This window comes from Gorilla gorilla, chromosome 3, assembly GCF_029281585.2.
Source record: "Gorilla gorilla gorilla isolate KB3781 chromosome 3, NHGRI_mGorGor1-v2.1_pri, whole genome shotgun sequence".
NCBI lineage: Eukaryota > Metazoa > Chordata > Mammalia > Primates > Hominidae > Gorilla > Gorilla gorilla.
Genome location: NC_073227.2, coordinates 61,071,380 through 61,083,926, shown reverse-complemented (window position 1 = coordinate 61,083,926; position 12,547 = coordinate 61,071,380). Strand labels below are relative to the sequence as shown.

Below are 12,547 nucleotides of genomic sequence, written 5' to 3'. Positions count from 1 at the left end.
GACCCAAAACACCTCTATTATTAAACACTGAAATAAATGTGAGCTATACATACATTTAAGAAAAAGTGACAAAAACAGGTAAGATAATTGCTTATTTGCTTATTCCAGTTTAGGGCTGCAGGTGGCTGGAGCCTATCCCAGCAGCTCAGGGCACAAGGTGGGAAACAACCTTGGCCAGGACACCATCCCTTTGCAGGACACACTCACACTCATGCCACACTCACTTGGACTGGGACCATGTAGACACACCAATTAATCTAAAGGGCATATCTTTGTATATGGAAGGAAACCCACACAGACATGGGGAGAACCCGCATGCTCCACACAGACAGTGGCCCTGGCTGTGAGTTGATATATTTGTTTTTCTCATCAACGTTATAACAAAGTGCTGTTGAACAAAATTATGTTATTCCAAGAACTTTTGTACTTCATGAAGTGCTGATAAATTTGTAACAACTCACTCTCCCTGGGGGAGGACAAATTTGTAATATTTGTATCGTGACATGGTGTAAATACTCTCTCTATGCCAATTGTAAGCTACTAACGTGGTCTCATTCAAGTAGAAATATTCTAAAAATATGCTAGCTGGTACAAGCTTGTTGGAGCACACCAGCACACATAGTTCATTATCCAGAAGCAACAAGACACAGCTGAAGCACCAACATGGAGACAAGATTCTGAAAGTATGGGTGTTATTCTTCATGTTGCGGTATATATATAGTCAGAGACTTCTGTGTTGTGCTCCATTCCCAGTGACTCTTGCCAGAAAACACAGCAAAGCTCCATTGAATTAACAGTTATGAATTACTCATGCAAAGAGATCCGCAGAAAAGAAGTCACCATAATGGCAAGGATAACTGATACTGAGCAGCAGGAAGCAGTTGGACTTCTTTCTCACAGTTGGGGCAGGGAGAAATATGTGTGAAACCCCAAGAATGAGGAATTAGATCAGACCACCAGTTAAGCCACCACGACCTGCCAAGATCATAGTGAGGGGGAGTCAGAGTGGATAGTGGAGGAGGGGGAGGATAAGGACCAGGTGAGGTCCTAAGATCAACTATAGCTACAGGCTGCAGTTCATTTAGTAACCTGCCTCTTCTGAATTCTTTCTTAGGAGGAAGTGCCCACAGAACCGTGAAACAGATGCTTTCTGAACCTATGCGAAGTAAGTGTGTCATGGCAAGAGAATAGAGCATGGCAATCATAAACATTTGTCTCTAGGCTCTTCACCTGCAGAGATAGTAATTGGCCAACAACGCTAGCTGCTGTGCTCTAAAGCCCTTCACCACTCTGCATAAAGCTTACTTTATGCACGTTGCTTCCAGGCAATTATGGAGTATGGCAAGGATAAAAAGACTCCTTTAGAATGGCATTTCTCCTCCATAGCTTGCACCCAATCATCCTTCCTTCCTTCCGTCTCTACTGTACCTAGGGACATACCTGTGTCACAGTCTGACATCTATCCCGGCTTCCCTTCATCCCTCCTCAATTTTTCTTAGAAAAATTTTCCTTAATATCTAATTATTTCCTGTTGACATAGGTTTCTTGGAGGGCCTAGATTAGCCTAGGGATTATGTCAGTCATAGCCATGCAGGCTGTTTGTAATTATCTAAAAATCATCCATATTACAAATCTACAAGATAAAAATTATTATACACATTTCACATATGAAACACCTCAGGTTCCAAATAATCAGCAGGTTTAAGAAATTGCCCATCTTTAACAGCTAAGAAGTGGGGGTGGCAGGATTCACAAATTAAGTATTTTTGTCATGAAAACCTGTGGTCTTTCCATCTTGGTGCTGAGTCACACCATTGAAATTAGAAATCATCATCGCTACACTTCAACACACACCAAATAAAATAATTTGAGAGAGATATGAATGTCACCCTATAGAATCATATTTATTTGCATCACTAATAAATATACATATGAATACCACCCTATAGAATCATATTTATTTGCACCATAAATAGATATTTACATATTATATATATTTATATTTATATAAATTATTGTGTGTGTGTATATGTATATATGTTATATATCTCTCTCTCCAGAATTAAAATGAGCTATTTTGGAAGACAGTGCATTCTTCATCACAGGAGATGTGAAAATGTAGGCTTGAAAACTGAGTGGCATGAAGATTAGGAAGATTATAGGAATTCAAGCACCAGCTGTGTGTTTCCATGAATTAAGTTCTATCTAGGGCTTGAGTACCTATGTTGCTAGGCATTTACTTGAAATCTCACATATAGGAGCTGTTACTATGAGATATGAAGCTCCCTACAAATGACTAGAATTTATGAATATATTTCTGGAAGTAAACCCAGATGACATAGAAATAGTTTCAGATATATCAGTTTTATTCTAAGATTCTAAGATATATCCGTTTTTATTCTAAGATAGTTATTAAAGATATATTGAGTATGTTTTTTTCTTAGTGCATCAATCTTAGATCAGTAGACTTCCAGAGATTAAAGAGATCTTAGAAATCTTCTGTTGAAGCCTATTCCCTTTATAATCATTGAAACTGACCAAGAGTTGTAGAATCCAAGATGACTGGTTTAAGTCCAAGATTTTTGTTTTGTTGTTGTTGTTAAACAGCCGGGTACAGAAATTTTGAGCTGAAGAACTGATAATTTTTTACGTGTCATTTTTTCAAAAGCATAAGAATTTTCATGAGGCTACTAGTTCCTACAAAATAATTACTTACATCCAAGGGCGGCGTTATTGTTAAAAGATGAATATTCTTTGGTCAAAGACACTCATTTTAGATTACATAGCAATGAGGCTAAGGAGTCAAATAATTTGCTTACTGTCAAATCTTAGTAATTTGCAGTATTTGGATGAGAACTAAATTCCTCATACCCCTTCTTTAGTTAATTACAACATACTGACTCTTTGTTTTAGCAAGAAATATGTCAATAATATAAGCAATATACATAAACATACAAGGAATATGTATACATATGTATATGTATGTATATCTGATGTGCCAGATATACATATATACATATATCAGCAGTATAAATTATATGTATATGAGCAATAAACATAAACATATAAGGAATATATATTTATGTATATACATCACCATATACAATATACATAAACATATAAGCAATATACATAAACATATAAGGAATATGTATATGAGCAACATACATAAACATATAAGGAATATACATAAACATATACATATGTTTATGTATATTGCTCATATACATATAATTTATACTGCTGATGTATGTATATATGTATATCTGGCACATCAGAAATGAAACAAAGAATAGAAGGAGGAAGAGAGGCACACCCAGTACAAAGCTAGTTGATGCTTTCTGGAGTCAAATAGTCTTTCTGCTTTACAAGTAAGATCTGGGCCAACAGAAGTAGTAATAAAACAACTGGATTAAAACTGGCCAGAAAAAGAAAGCACAGAATCTGACTTCCTAAAACCAAAAAAGGCAAAAATACTTCCAATATAAGAAGATTAAAAAACAGACTACTTAAATTAGTTTTCAAAATATTGTGCAATCTATGTACTTAGTAGAATCTATACAGTCATGTACTCTGCAACAAATATAAGAGAAAGACCTTGTCACTAAAAATAAAAATGCAACAAAATGAAATCTTTAGTTTTTATTTTAGCTTCTGAAAACTGTTGACATTTAAAGTGTTTACTATCAATAAATAGGCTTCTACTGACTACATGATATTATCTTAGCTTCTGAGCTTGAATCAGGGTTCATGGTCTGGTATTTACCTAAAATCTCCTTAGTTGTTCTAGTTTATTTTCATTATTGTCATTACAGGTTTTCTTCCTGATGGAAGAGGCAATCCTAAATCAGAAGACTCCTACTGCTGCATTTTGTCCTCCTGACACAGAGGAAGATCTCCTCTGTGAGATGTAGATTATCCTGCATGTCTTGGTAACGTAACATTTTCATGGTGGCAAAGCCCGTTAAGAATCAGATAGCATCTGGAATGTAGAGATTATGGAATATATCATTTGAAATTGCCAAATCAGCACTTCTACTTTGTTTTCTGAGAATTTTTCTCCAAAGAAATATTTAGTGATTGAAATTATTAAATATAGTTGATTTGTCATGTTTCTTGGATACAAAATTTGGACAGAAATTAAGGCATAGGAAATTTAGTGCTGTATCTGAAAACTAAAATGCCACTTATGAACTAATTGAGAAAGTAACAATGCATGCATTGGACATTGTATTATAGATAGATATTTTAGAATGATCTTTAATTGTATGATCATTTTCTGTAAACCTCATTTAAATTCTTAGAAAACCAAGTAAAAGCCAAAATATTAGTGTTTTTTTTCTTTAAACTTCCTGAAAGGTTACATAAGCAATTTCTAGTGTTTTTCTAAGTAATTTGAAATACAGTTATCTGAAAGAGTATCAAGACACTCAAATAGCTGAAATCAGGAAAATAAAATTAAAGGCACAAGGAAAAATAAAAATCACAAAGAAAGCACTATGAGAGTAAAAATAGATGATACTATAATGTTAAAGAAGTGATTAAGCATTAGATAAATGAACTTTTATTCACTTATCTATGCAACTTTGTAGTGCCCATCCACAAAGAGTAGTTTCATTGACTCAGCACTTTGATTATGGGATTGGCCAATGAGATTTTAGCAGACATGTTGCAGGCTGAGATGTAATTGGGCTCCTTCTTACTCTTCAGCCATTTTGCAAATGAGATCACGTTTGGGCTAGCTGCTGGTCTCAGGAGGAAAATAAGAGACTTGTGGAGGAGAGCCAAGGCATACTAATACAGACCCACTGGCCCCCAGGAACATAAGAAAGCCTAGTCAAGATGAGCAGTTATGAACATTCACCTAGCACCAGTGTTTGCACTGGTGTATAATTGTGTCTGTGACAGATACAACTGTATTAGGCATCATTCCTTATAACGTGGATGATCTGCTGCACAGCTGGGAAAAACTAATAATTCTGAGTGACAGGATCAGAATTCAAAATATCTCAAGTGTGAATAGAAGTTAACCAGGCAAATAAGGGATGAATGTTTCCCTTGAGTGAAGTAGACACATGGTAGAAACCAGTATATCAAGGCTCTCTGCCAGGATGGATTAAAATACTTTCACAAAAATTAAAGGGAAGAATGGCATTGCAATGAGGTTTAGATAAGTTAGAAATGAAACCACACAGTGTTCTGCAGGGCCTTGCATTTGGCATTTATCTGAAGAATAGAAAGTAGTAAATGGGTCTGGTCTTAGTCTAGACTAAGATCAAGATCAATCCAGAGTAATCATGCATTCAACTGAACATTTTATATTTTATATTAAATTAGAAAGCTGATGTAGGACTATTGGTTAGAAATGAAACAGAGGTAGGAGACATTGATTCAATTGGAGACAGTGTGATGCTTAGATACAAAAATTTTGGAGAACCAGATTGAAATTTCTGCTATCACTTTCATTATTTCTGTGACGGTAAATAAGTCATTTAACATCTCCAAGCTTCAGTTTCTTAATTGTAAAACAGTAATAATAATAGCACCTCTCTGACACAAGGTTGTTAAATATAAGTATAAATATATGTAACAGGAATTGAATGATATAGTTTTGCAATGGTCCCGCCCCTAAAATCATAAAGCTGAAGACAATATATACCATTTTCCCAGATTTAGAGAAATGCCAGTCAGTGCTCCCCTCCCCAAGCCAAGTAAGCAGGGCATAAAGAAAACCAATTTTAGCAATTTTAAGTGACTACAAGAAGGGGAGACTCATTGTCATCCGGTGTGCTTGCTGAGAAGCAGAAATCCATAACTCCAATTTGCTGTTTCGATCAAAGAAGAATGCTATGAAATCATTCGTGGGAAAGCTGATGTGTGACCCTGGCTTTTCTTCTGGGGAAATTTGAAGAAGGCTGGCTGGAGCAGCCTGCAACAGATATCTGCAAAGAGAAGGCACTGCTAGTGCATCCAGTAAGAATGTGTTTCTCTCCAATAAAGTGGACACAGAGCTGGAACAGTAAGACACTGTCAGATGGGGAACAGACAGAGAGCGAGAGGAACTATGGAAAGTCGGAGGACATCCTCCTCCTCTAGGGCCCTTGCAGAGAAAAGGGCTTCATCAAGGGTCTTTGGAAGAGCTCAGACACATAACTCACTAGAGAACTAATGCCTAGGCAATTTGTCTCACAGGAGGCATCAGTATCCTCACATTATGAAAGCAATCATGCCTCTTCTTTTTCTTTTTCTTTTCTTTTTTTTTTTTTTTTTGAGACGGAGTCTCGCTCTGTCGCCCAGGCTGGTGTGCAGTGGCGCGATCTCGGCTCACTTCAAGTTCTGCCTCCCGGGTTCATGCCATTCTCCTGCCTCAGCCTCCCGAGTAGCTGGGACTACAGGGGCCCGCCACCACGCGCAGCTAATTTTTTGTATTTTTAATAGAGACGGGGTTTCACCGTGTTAGCCAGGATGGTCTGACCTCACGATCCACCCACCTCGGCCTCCCAAAGTGCTGGGATTACAGGCATGAGCCAGCGCGCCCAGCCCGTGCCTCTTCTTTTCTCTCTCTCTCTTTTTTTTTCTAATTTGTATTTCTTTTATTTAAAAAGTTAAACATTTTTCATACATTTATTGGCCATCTGCATTCCATCCAATGTATCTTGCCAAATCTTATGCTTTGCCTACTGTTTCTATTTTTCTTAATGCTTTATTAAGTCTCATTGTATAAGTACATTATACTTTTGTTTATAATGCAGTATTGAAAATATTTTCTCAGTCTAAACTTGTATTTCTTACTTTTTGTTCTGCATTTTTCGACACATAAATTTATAATTTTGTTAGTGAGAACTATCAAACTCTTTTCTTAAATGGCTTATGGATTTTTCCTGTTTTTAAAGAAAGGCTAAATATAATCAAAATTTTTCTTCTATTATTTTATATTCTGATTTTGACATTTCCATATTTATTCCACCTCACATGTATATTTTATATATACATGGTGTGAAGTTGTGGTTTCATTTTGTCTTTTTTTATTATTATATTTTAAGTTCTAGGACTTCATGACTAAAACACCAAAAGCAATGGCAACAAAAGGCAAAATTGACAAATGGGATCTGATTAAACTAAAGAGCTTCTGCACAGCAAAACAGACTACCATCAGAGTGAACAGGCAACATACAGAATGGGAGAAAATTTTTGCAATCTACCCATCTGACAAATGGCTAATATCCAGAATCTACAAATAACTTAAACAAATTTACAAGAAAAAAATCAAACAACCCCATCAAAAAATGGGCAAAGGATATGAACAGACACTTCTCAAAAGAAGACATTTATGCCCCTTCTTTTCTACCTCTCCACCCAAACCAATCCTGAAGAATCCTGATATAGACTTTGGCAGAGGAGGAGGGGCAAATATCCAACCATACTTGATTCACACTGTAGGTACCTATAGTTAGGCTAGGCCTCCAGTTGTGGAAGACACTTTGAAATGAATATAGGATTCACTTTTAGGTTGGACTCGAATTTTTAGATTGGAAAGTGAGTGTTAATTACCGGCATTGTTGTTTCAACAAAATTCAGCTGGACAGCTATATAGTATCTATCTAACCAACCCTGAAGGCATGAGAGAGGGAGGTTTTATGGCGCATGGATGACAGAAATAATGGGAGTGAAAAAAGTGTTTCAAATAAGCACATTATTAAATTAAAACTGTTCAATATACTAGCTTTACAATGAAGTAATAAAATAGTTGGTAAAGCACTTAAAACAGTGTATGTCACATGATAAGTGCTCAATAAATGTTAGCTGCTTTTATAATTGTTGTTTCTCAAAATAAAAATACGAAATTTCCATATGATCCAAAATAGAAAGGGCTGTATTGAATAGTAATGATGGAAAATTACAAAGGGAAAGATTAAAGAGCCATGTGTCAGGCATCACATAATAAGCGCTGTGAATTTGAACAGAAGATTCTTTCATAGCTCCTTTAATTTTAGGATTCTATTATTGTAAGTATGAATTATTTTTCCATTGTGGGAAAATCTGGTATTTCTTTCAAGTTAAATAAACAATACAACTCTTGTTACATTTTTTAATTTAAAGAAACGTAGACTATTCCTTTTTATCCTCTAAGAGCATCCACTCTTAAATCAATATCATCATCCTTTTGGTTTGGAGTATTAGTTGCCTTTATCAAATGCAAATCATAAAAACTTGCCTGTCAGTATTCATTCTTTGATGGCTCTTTCTTTATCTTTGATAATGATACTGACAAGAATTGAATGAAACATCACTACAGTACAGCTAAAACTGTCTGGCAAGGGACTGAGTTTTTATATAACTGTAACTTATTTTCCTTTGTAATAACTCATTTTGAGCTCCTGCGTAAAGGATATTTCAACAACACAAAACAGATCAGAGGGTAAGCAAAGTATTTCATTTTCTTAAGCAACTGTCACTTTCAGAAATGAAAAACATTGTGTCTTGACTCGGAGAACAAAGCATTTCATTGTCAAGTTGGGAAAGAGTAGTTCCATACTCACATCTTGATTGGTCATCTCCCAGTAGGGCCTCTCTCCATAAGACACAACTTCCCACATTACTATTCCGTAACTCCAGACATCACTGGCAGAAGTAAACTTTCGGAAAGCTATTGCTTCTGGGGCGGTCCATCTGATTGGAATTTTTCCTCCCTAAAATTGAAAAAGATTTAAAAAACTTCCTACATACTTCAAATGTGCCTAGGGACAGTGTTGCCTCACTGAAAAGATCTAGACAGAGATGTAGCATTTTTAAGTGAATCTGTTTGACAGCACACAGTGTCTTTTCACATCTCTCAGCCCATAAGCAGTTGTAGACTAGCTACTAATTGGCTGTCTAGAAGGTTTCTAGTTTAAATTCTGTGTGACTACTGAAATACATACAGAAACCACATCTCAATTACAGTCCTCAGTATAGCAGCTCTAAGTATGGGAAAGCAGGCAGTCAAGCAAACCAATAAGGTATACTCTCATGACTTTCTAACAGAGTAAAGGACTCAAATTCCCTGGGTGCTTCGTTTCTTTAATACAGAAATTGTAACTGGAAATTATAGGTTGATGAATGTGACCCTGAGCTGTTTAGCAGTTAATAAGAAAAGCATAAACATTGGAGATATATATATATATATATATAAAATATGTGTGTGTGTGTATATATATGTGTGTGCATATATATATATATACACATAATTTTTTTTTTTTGAGACAGGGTCTCGCTCTGTCTCCTAGGCTGGAGTGCAGTGGTGAGATCTCCACTCGCTGTAACCCCCACCTCCCAGGTTCAAGTGATTCTCATACTTCAGCCTCCCGAGTAGCTGGGACTACAGACGCGTGCTATCATGCCTGGCTAATTTTTGTATTTTTAGTAGAGACAGGGTTTTGCCATGTTGGCTAGGCTGGTCTCCAACTCCTGACCTCAAGCGATTCACCCACCTTAGCCTCCCAAAGTGCTGGGATTACAGGCCTGAGCTACTGGGCCCAGCATAATATTGGATATATTAAAACAAAGTTACACTTTCCCTTGATGTTGTGTTATTTCTTTTAGACTTGCTTTTCTCTTTTCCTCTGTTGTCTTATTTTGTTTTTTTTTTGGTTCAACTGTTTAAGAGGAGGGTGTTTTGTTTGACTAAACCAAATTAAAAATTATCGAAATTGGATTGGGGGAAAATCTTACTACATTATCAAGTTGTTTTTTATGGCATAAAAATTGATTTGGTAGACCTTCTTTTAGTTCATTCAATAAACACTTTTATATCATGCCTCTTTCAGGGTGAAATTATTATTCTCTTAACTTCAATAGCAGGCAAATCTAGATAAGCAAATATTTCATCTATCATCAAATATATATTGAAAGAGAAAGAGGTGAAGGTTTTCAATATTTTCTTGTAAAAAGACTAACATATGCCTTCCCATTTTGCAGGAAGGGAAAGATTTATCTACATTGCAAGGGAAAAAATAGGACTTAAATTGCTGTTTATGAACCAAAGTTTCAATATATATAAGGAAATAACAGTTTGGGGTCATACTAAAAATTATTTTGGGAATTGAAGTTAGGTTTGAATTGTTTGCTCTTTAGATATATGGTAACATCATTTGAAGAAGACTTACCTGAAACTTATTCTCATTCATTAAATATTCATAGGCAAGATAGTATTATGAGTCCTAGCTATGCATATTCTATAATGTCTTATTAATATTGCTTTTAGAATTTTCATTTGTTGATTATATTAAACCTTAGCCCATAATTTTTCTCCTGATCCTCTGATCATCCTTCGTGTCATCAATAAATTTCAAGTTCCTTATGTTCTCATCTCTCAGTGTATAGATTTTCCACAGGCTGCCACTATACCCCATGTCAGAGGAATAAGCCTGGAAGGTTTCAGGTTCTCTGTCTCTCACTTTACTCTGTAGCATAACACACTAACACAAATCTTGAAAAATCTACTTTTTACACTTAACTAAGACACCCACCAATCACACTGGCAATGGATAGTTGTATAACCTCAATCTTGATCAGGCCAAATTTATTAAGGGTAACTCTATTCCCAAAAGAATTCTTAATTGAGCTTTCATGTAATGCAAATAATAACAATGATAGGTCTGGAAGAGGAAAGATATCCCCCCAAATACTTTATTGATTAAGCTGACCACTGGAAGTCTTTGTTTGCTTTGATAAGTTACTTTCGCCCTTCAACAAAGTACAAATTCCCATGAATCACATAGCAAAAATGTTTTTTAAAAAAACCCTTATAATCTGAAAAGAACTTATTGTTAGACTACCAGTGGATGTAATTTTTAAAAGCTGAATTAAATATGAAAACATGCATATTACTTTGAGAATGAGAGACATCAAATTGTATAGGGAAAAAGAAACAATGACAGATCTCTATCTTCACAAGGGTTTTAGACATTGAGGATATTCAACTTGATGACACTGAACATATTTAGAATTAAGCAAATATTGTTTATCATAAGGAATTCAAACTCAAAAAGTATGACATTACAGATCACCCATAACATTCTGTTGTAGCGATATGCACAGTTTTTCACAGAAAAAATGTCAATTATATACCATATCAATACAGCAAGCAATTACTTTGATAGAAAAGAGTTTTGACTTCTGTGAAATACAACAATATGAATTTGTGATCAATTTTCCATAGTGTAGACATAACAGTTTTTAAATAGCTATTACAATACCTCCAGGAAACAAAACTTTTTGAAGGAATAGCTCTTTCTTCCCTACAATGTAAATCCTTAAAAGGTGGGAGCTAGATATTTCTGTATTTATTTTACAAGCAAGGACAGTATAATGCAGAGAGCTTAAACTACCCGATAATATTATACATGTTTACTTATTCATATATATGTGTGTATACACAGACACATACATACTATATATATATATAACCTTTAATGTAGGAGATTCTGTATTTAACTCCTTACTTTGAAATTTAAGATGATTATTCTTACATGCTGTATCCATTCTGAAGTAAGATTTTTTATTTTTAGTATCTTCAGAAAAAATGAATTATGAAACTCAGATATTCCAAAGTTAATATTTAAATTTGCTGATATATAAAAGGAAGAATTTTTTGACTTTTGACTTTCTCTCTCCCTCTGCCCCTCACTCTCTCTCTTTCTTTTTGACTTTGTTGCAGGAATGCTCTTTTAGCTATTTCTTTTAGAATCTTTAAAAATAAATGGCTCTGGTCTAGTGTTTCAGAAATGCACTCTGTTAGATCTTACCCTTGTGGTGTAGGCTGCCTCGGGATCATCTTCCAGTACCCGGGAAAGTCCAAAGTCAGACACTTTGCACACAAGGTTACTGTTGATTAAGATGTTTCTAGCAGCAAGGTCTCTATGCACATAGCCCATGTCAGAAAGGTACTTCATTCCTGCAGAGATACCTCTCAGCATGCCAACAAGCTGAATCACAGTGAACTGCCCATCGTTTTTCTGTAAAGACAATGTAGAAATATTAGTCTAGCAACACCAATCACTGGGGGAAAATATGAGAGGTCTGTATTCAATCCCCCAAATTGATACTACCAATCGCTAAAATTCATATGCAATTTCTATCTGAAGGAGATTGGAAAATGGTAGGAAGTATATGGTTAACTTGGTGATGTTTATTTTTCCTCTGCTTGGTCAAAGCAGATAAAGGTTTTGAAAACCCTGGCCGAAAATCTTATGTAGTTGCCTTTTTCTGCGTCATAACTCTTTTATTCTCAGTCATCAGAAGGGTTTGTTCACACTCCAACCTAGTATCTGCCTTGCGTCAACACCGTACTATTTTGAGGTGATTTAAAAGAAGCTAGCTGGATAGACATATTAAGGTAAAGAAGAAATGGACAGAGGAGATAAGGGAGTTTCTGTAACAGCAGATGGGAGACGGGTGACTGAGCAGTGATCAGGTCAATGTTAGCAATTTTTGGAAGTTTGTCGTCTTTGTCAAGGGCACTGAAATTATTTCAGTTACATAAACTCATAAGGCTCAATGGATGGCT

The 12,547-nt window shown here is 35.5% G+C and overlaps 1 protein-coding gene across 7 annotated transcripts in view; it reads right to left on the bottom strand.

Moving 5' to 3' along the window:
• The window catches only part of EPHA5 (EPH receptor A5), a 351,336-nt gene that overhangs the window by 20,406 nt on the left and 318,383 nt on the right, over window positions 1-12,547 (bottom strand). For all 7 annotated transcript variants that reach the window (XM_019025962.4, XM_019025965.4, XM_019025963.4 and 4 more), the window contains 2 exons: window positions 11,787-11,996; window positions 8,541-8,690 (listed from right to left, as the gene is read on the bottom strand). In XM_019025962.4, coding sequence (XP_018881507.2) covers window positions 8,541-8,690; window positions 11,787-11,996 — 360 coding nt within the window. The remainder of the gene's footprint in view (window positions 1-8,540; window positions 8,691-11,786; window positions 11,997-12,547) is intronic.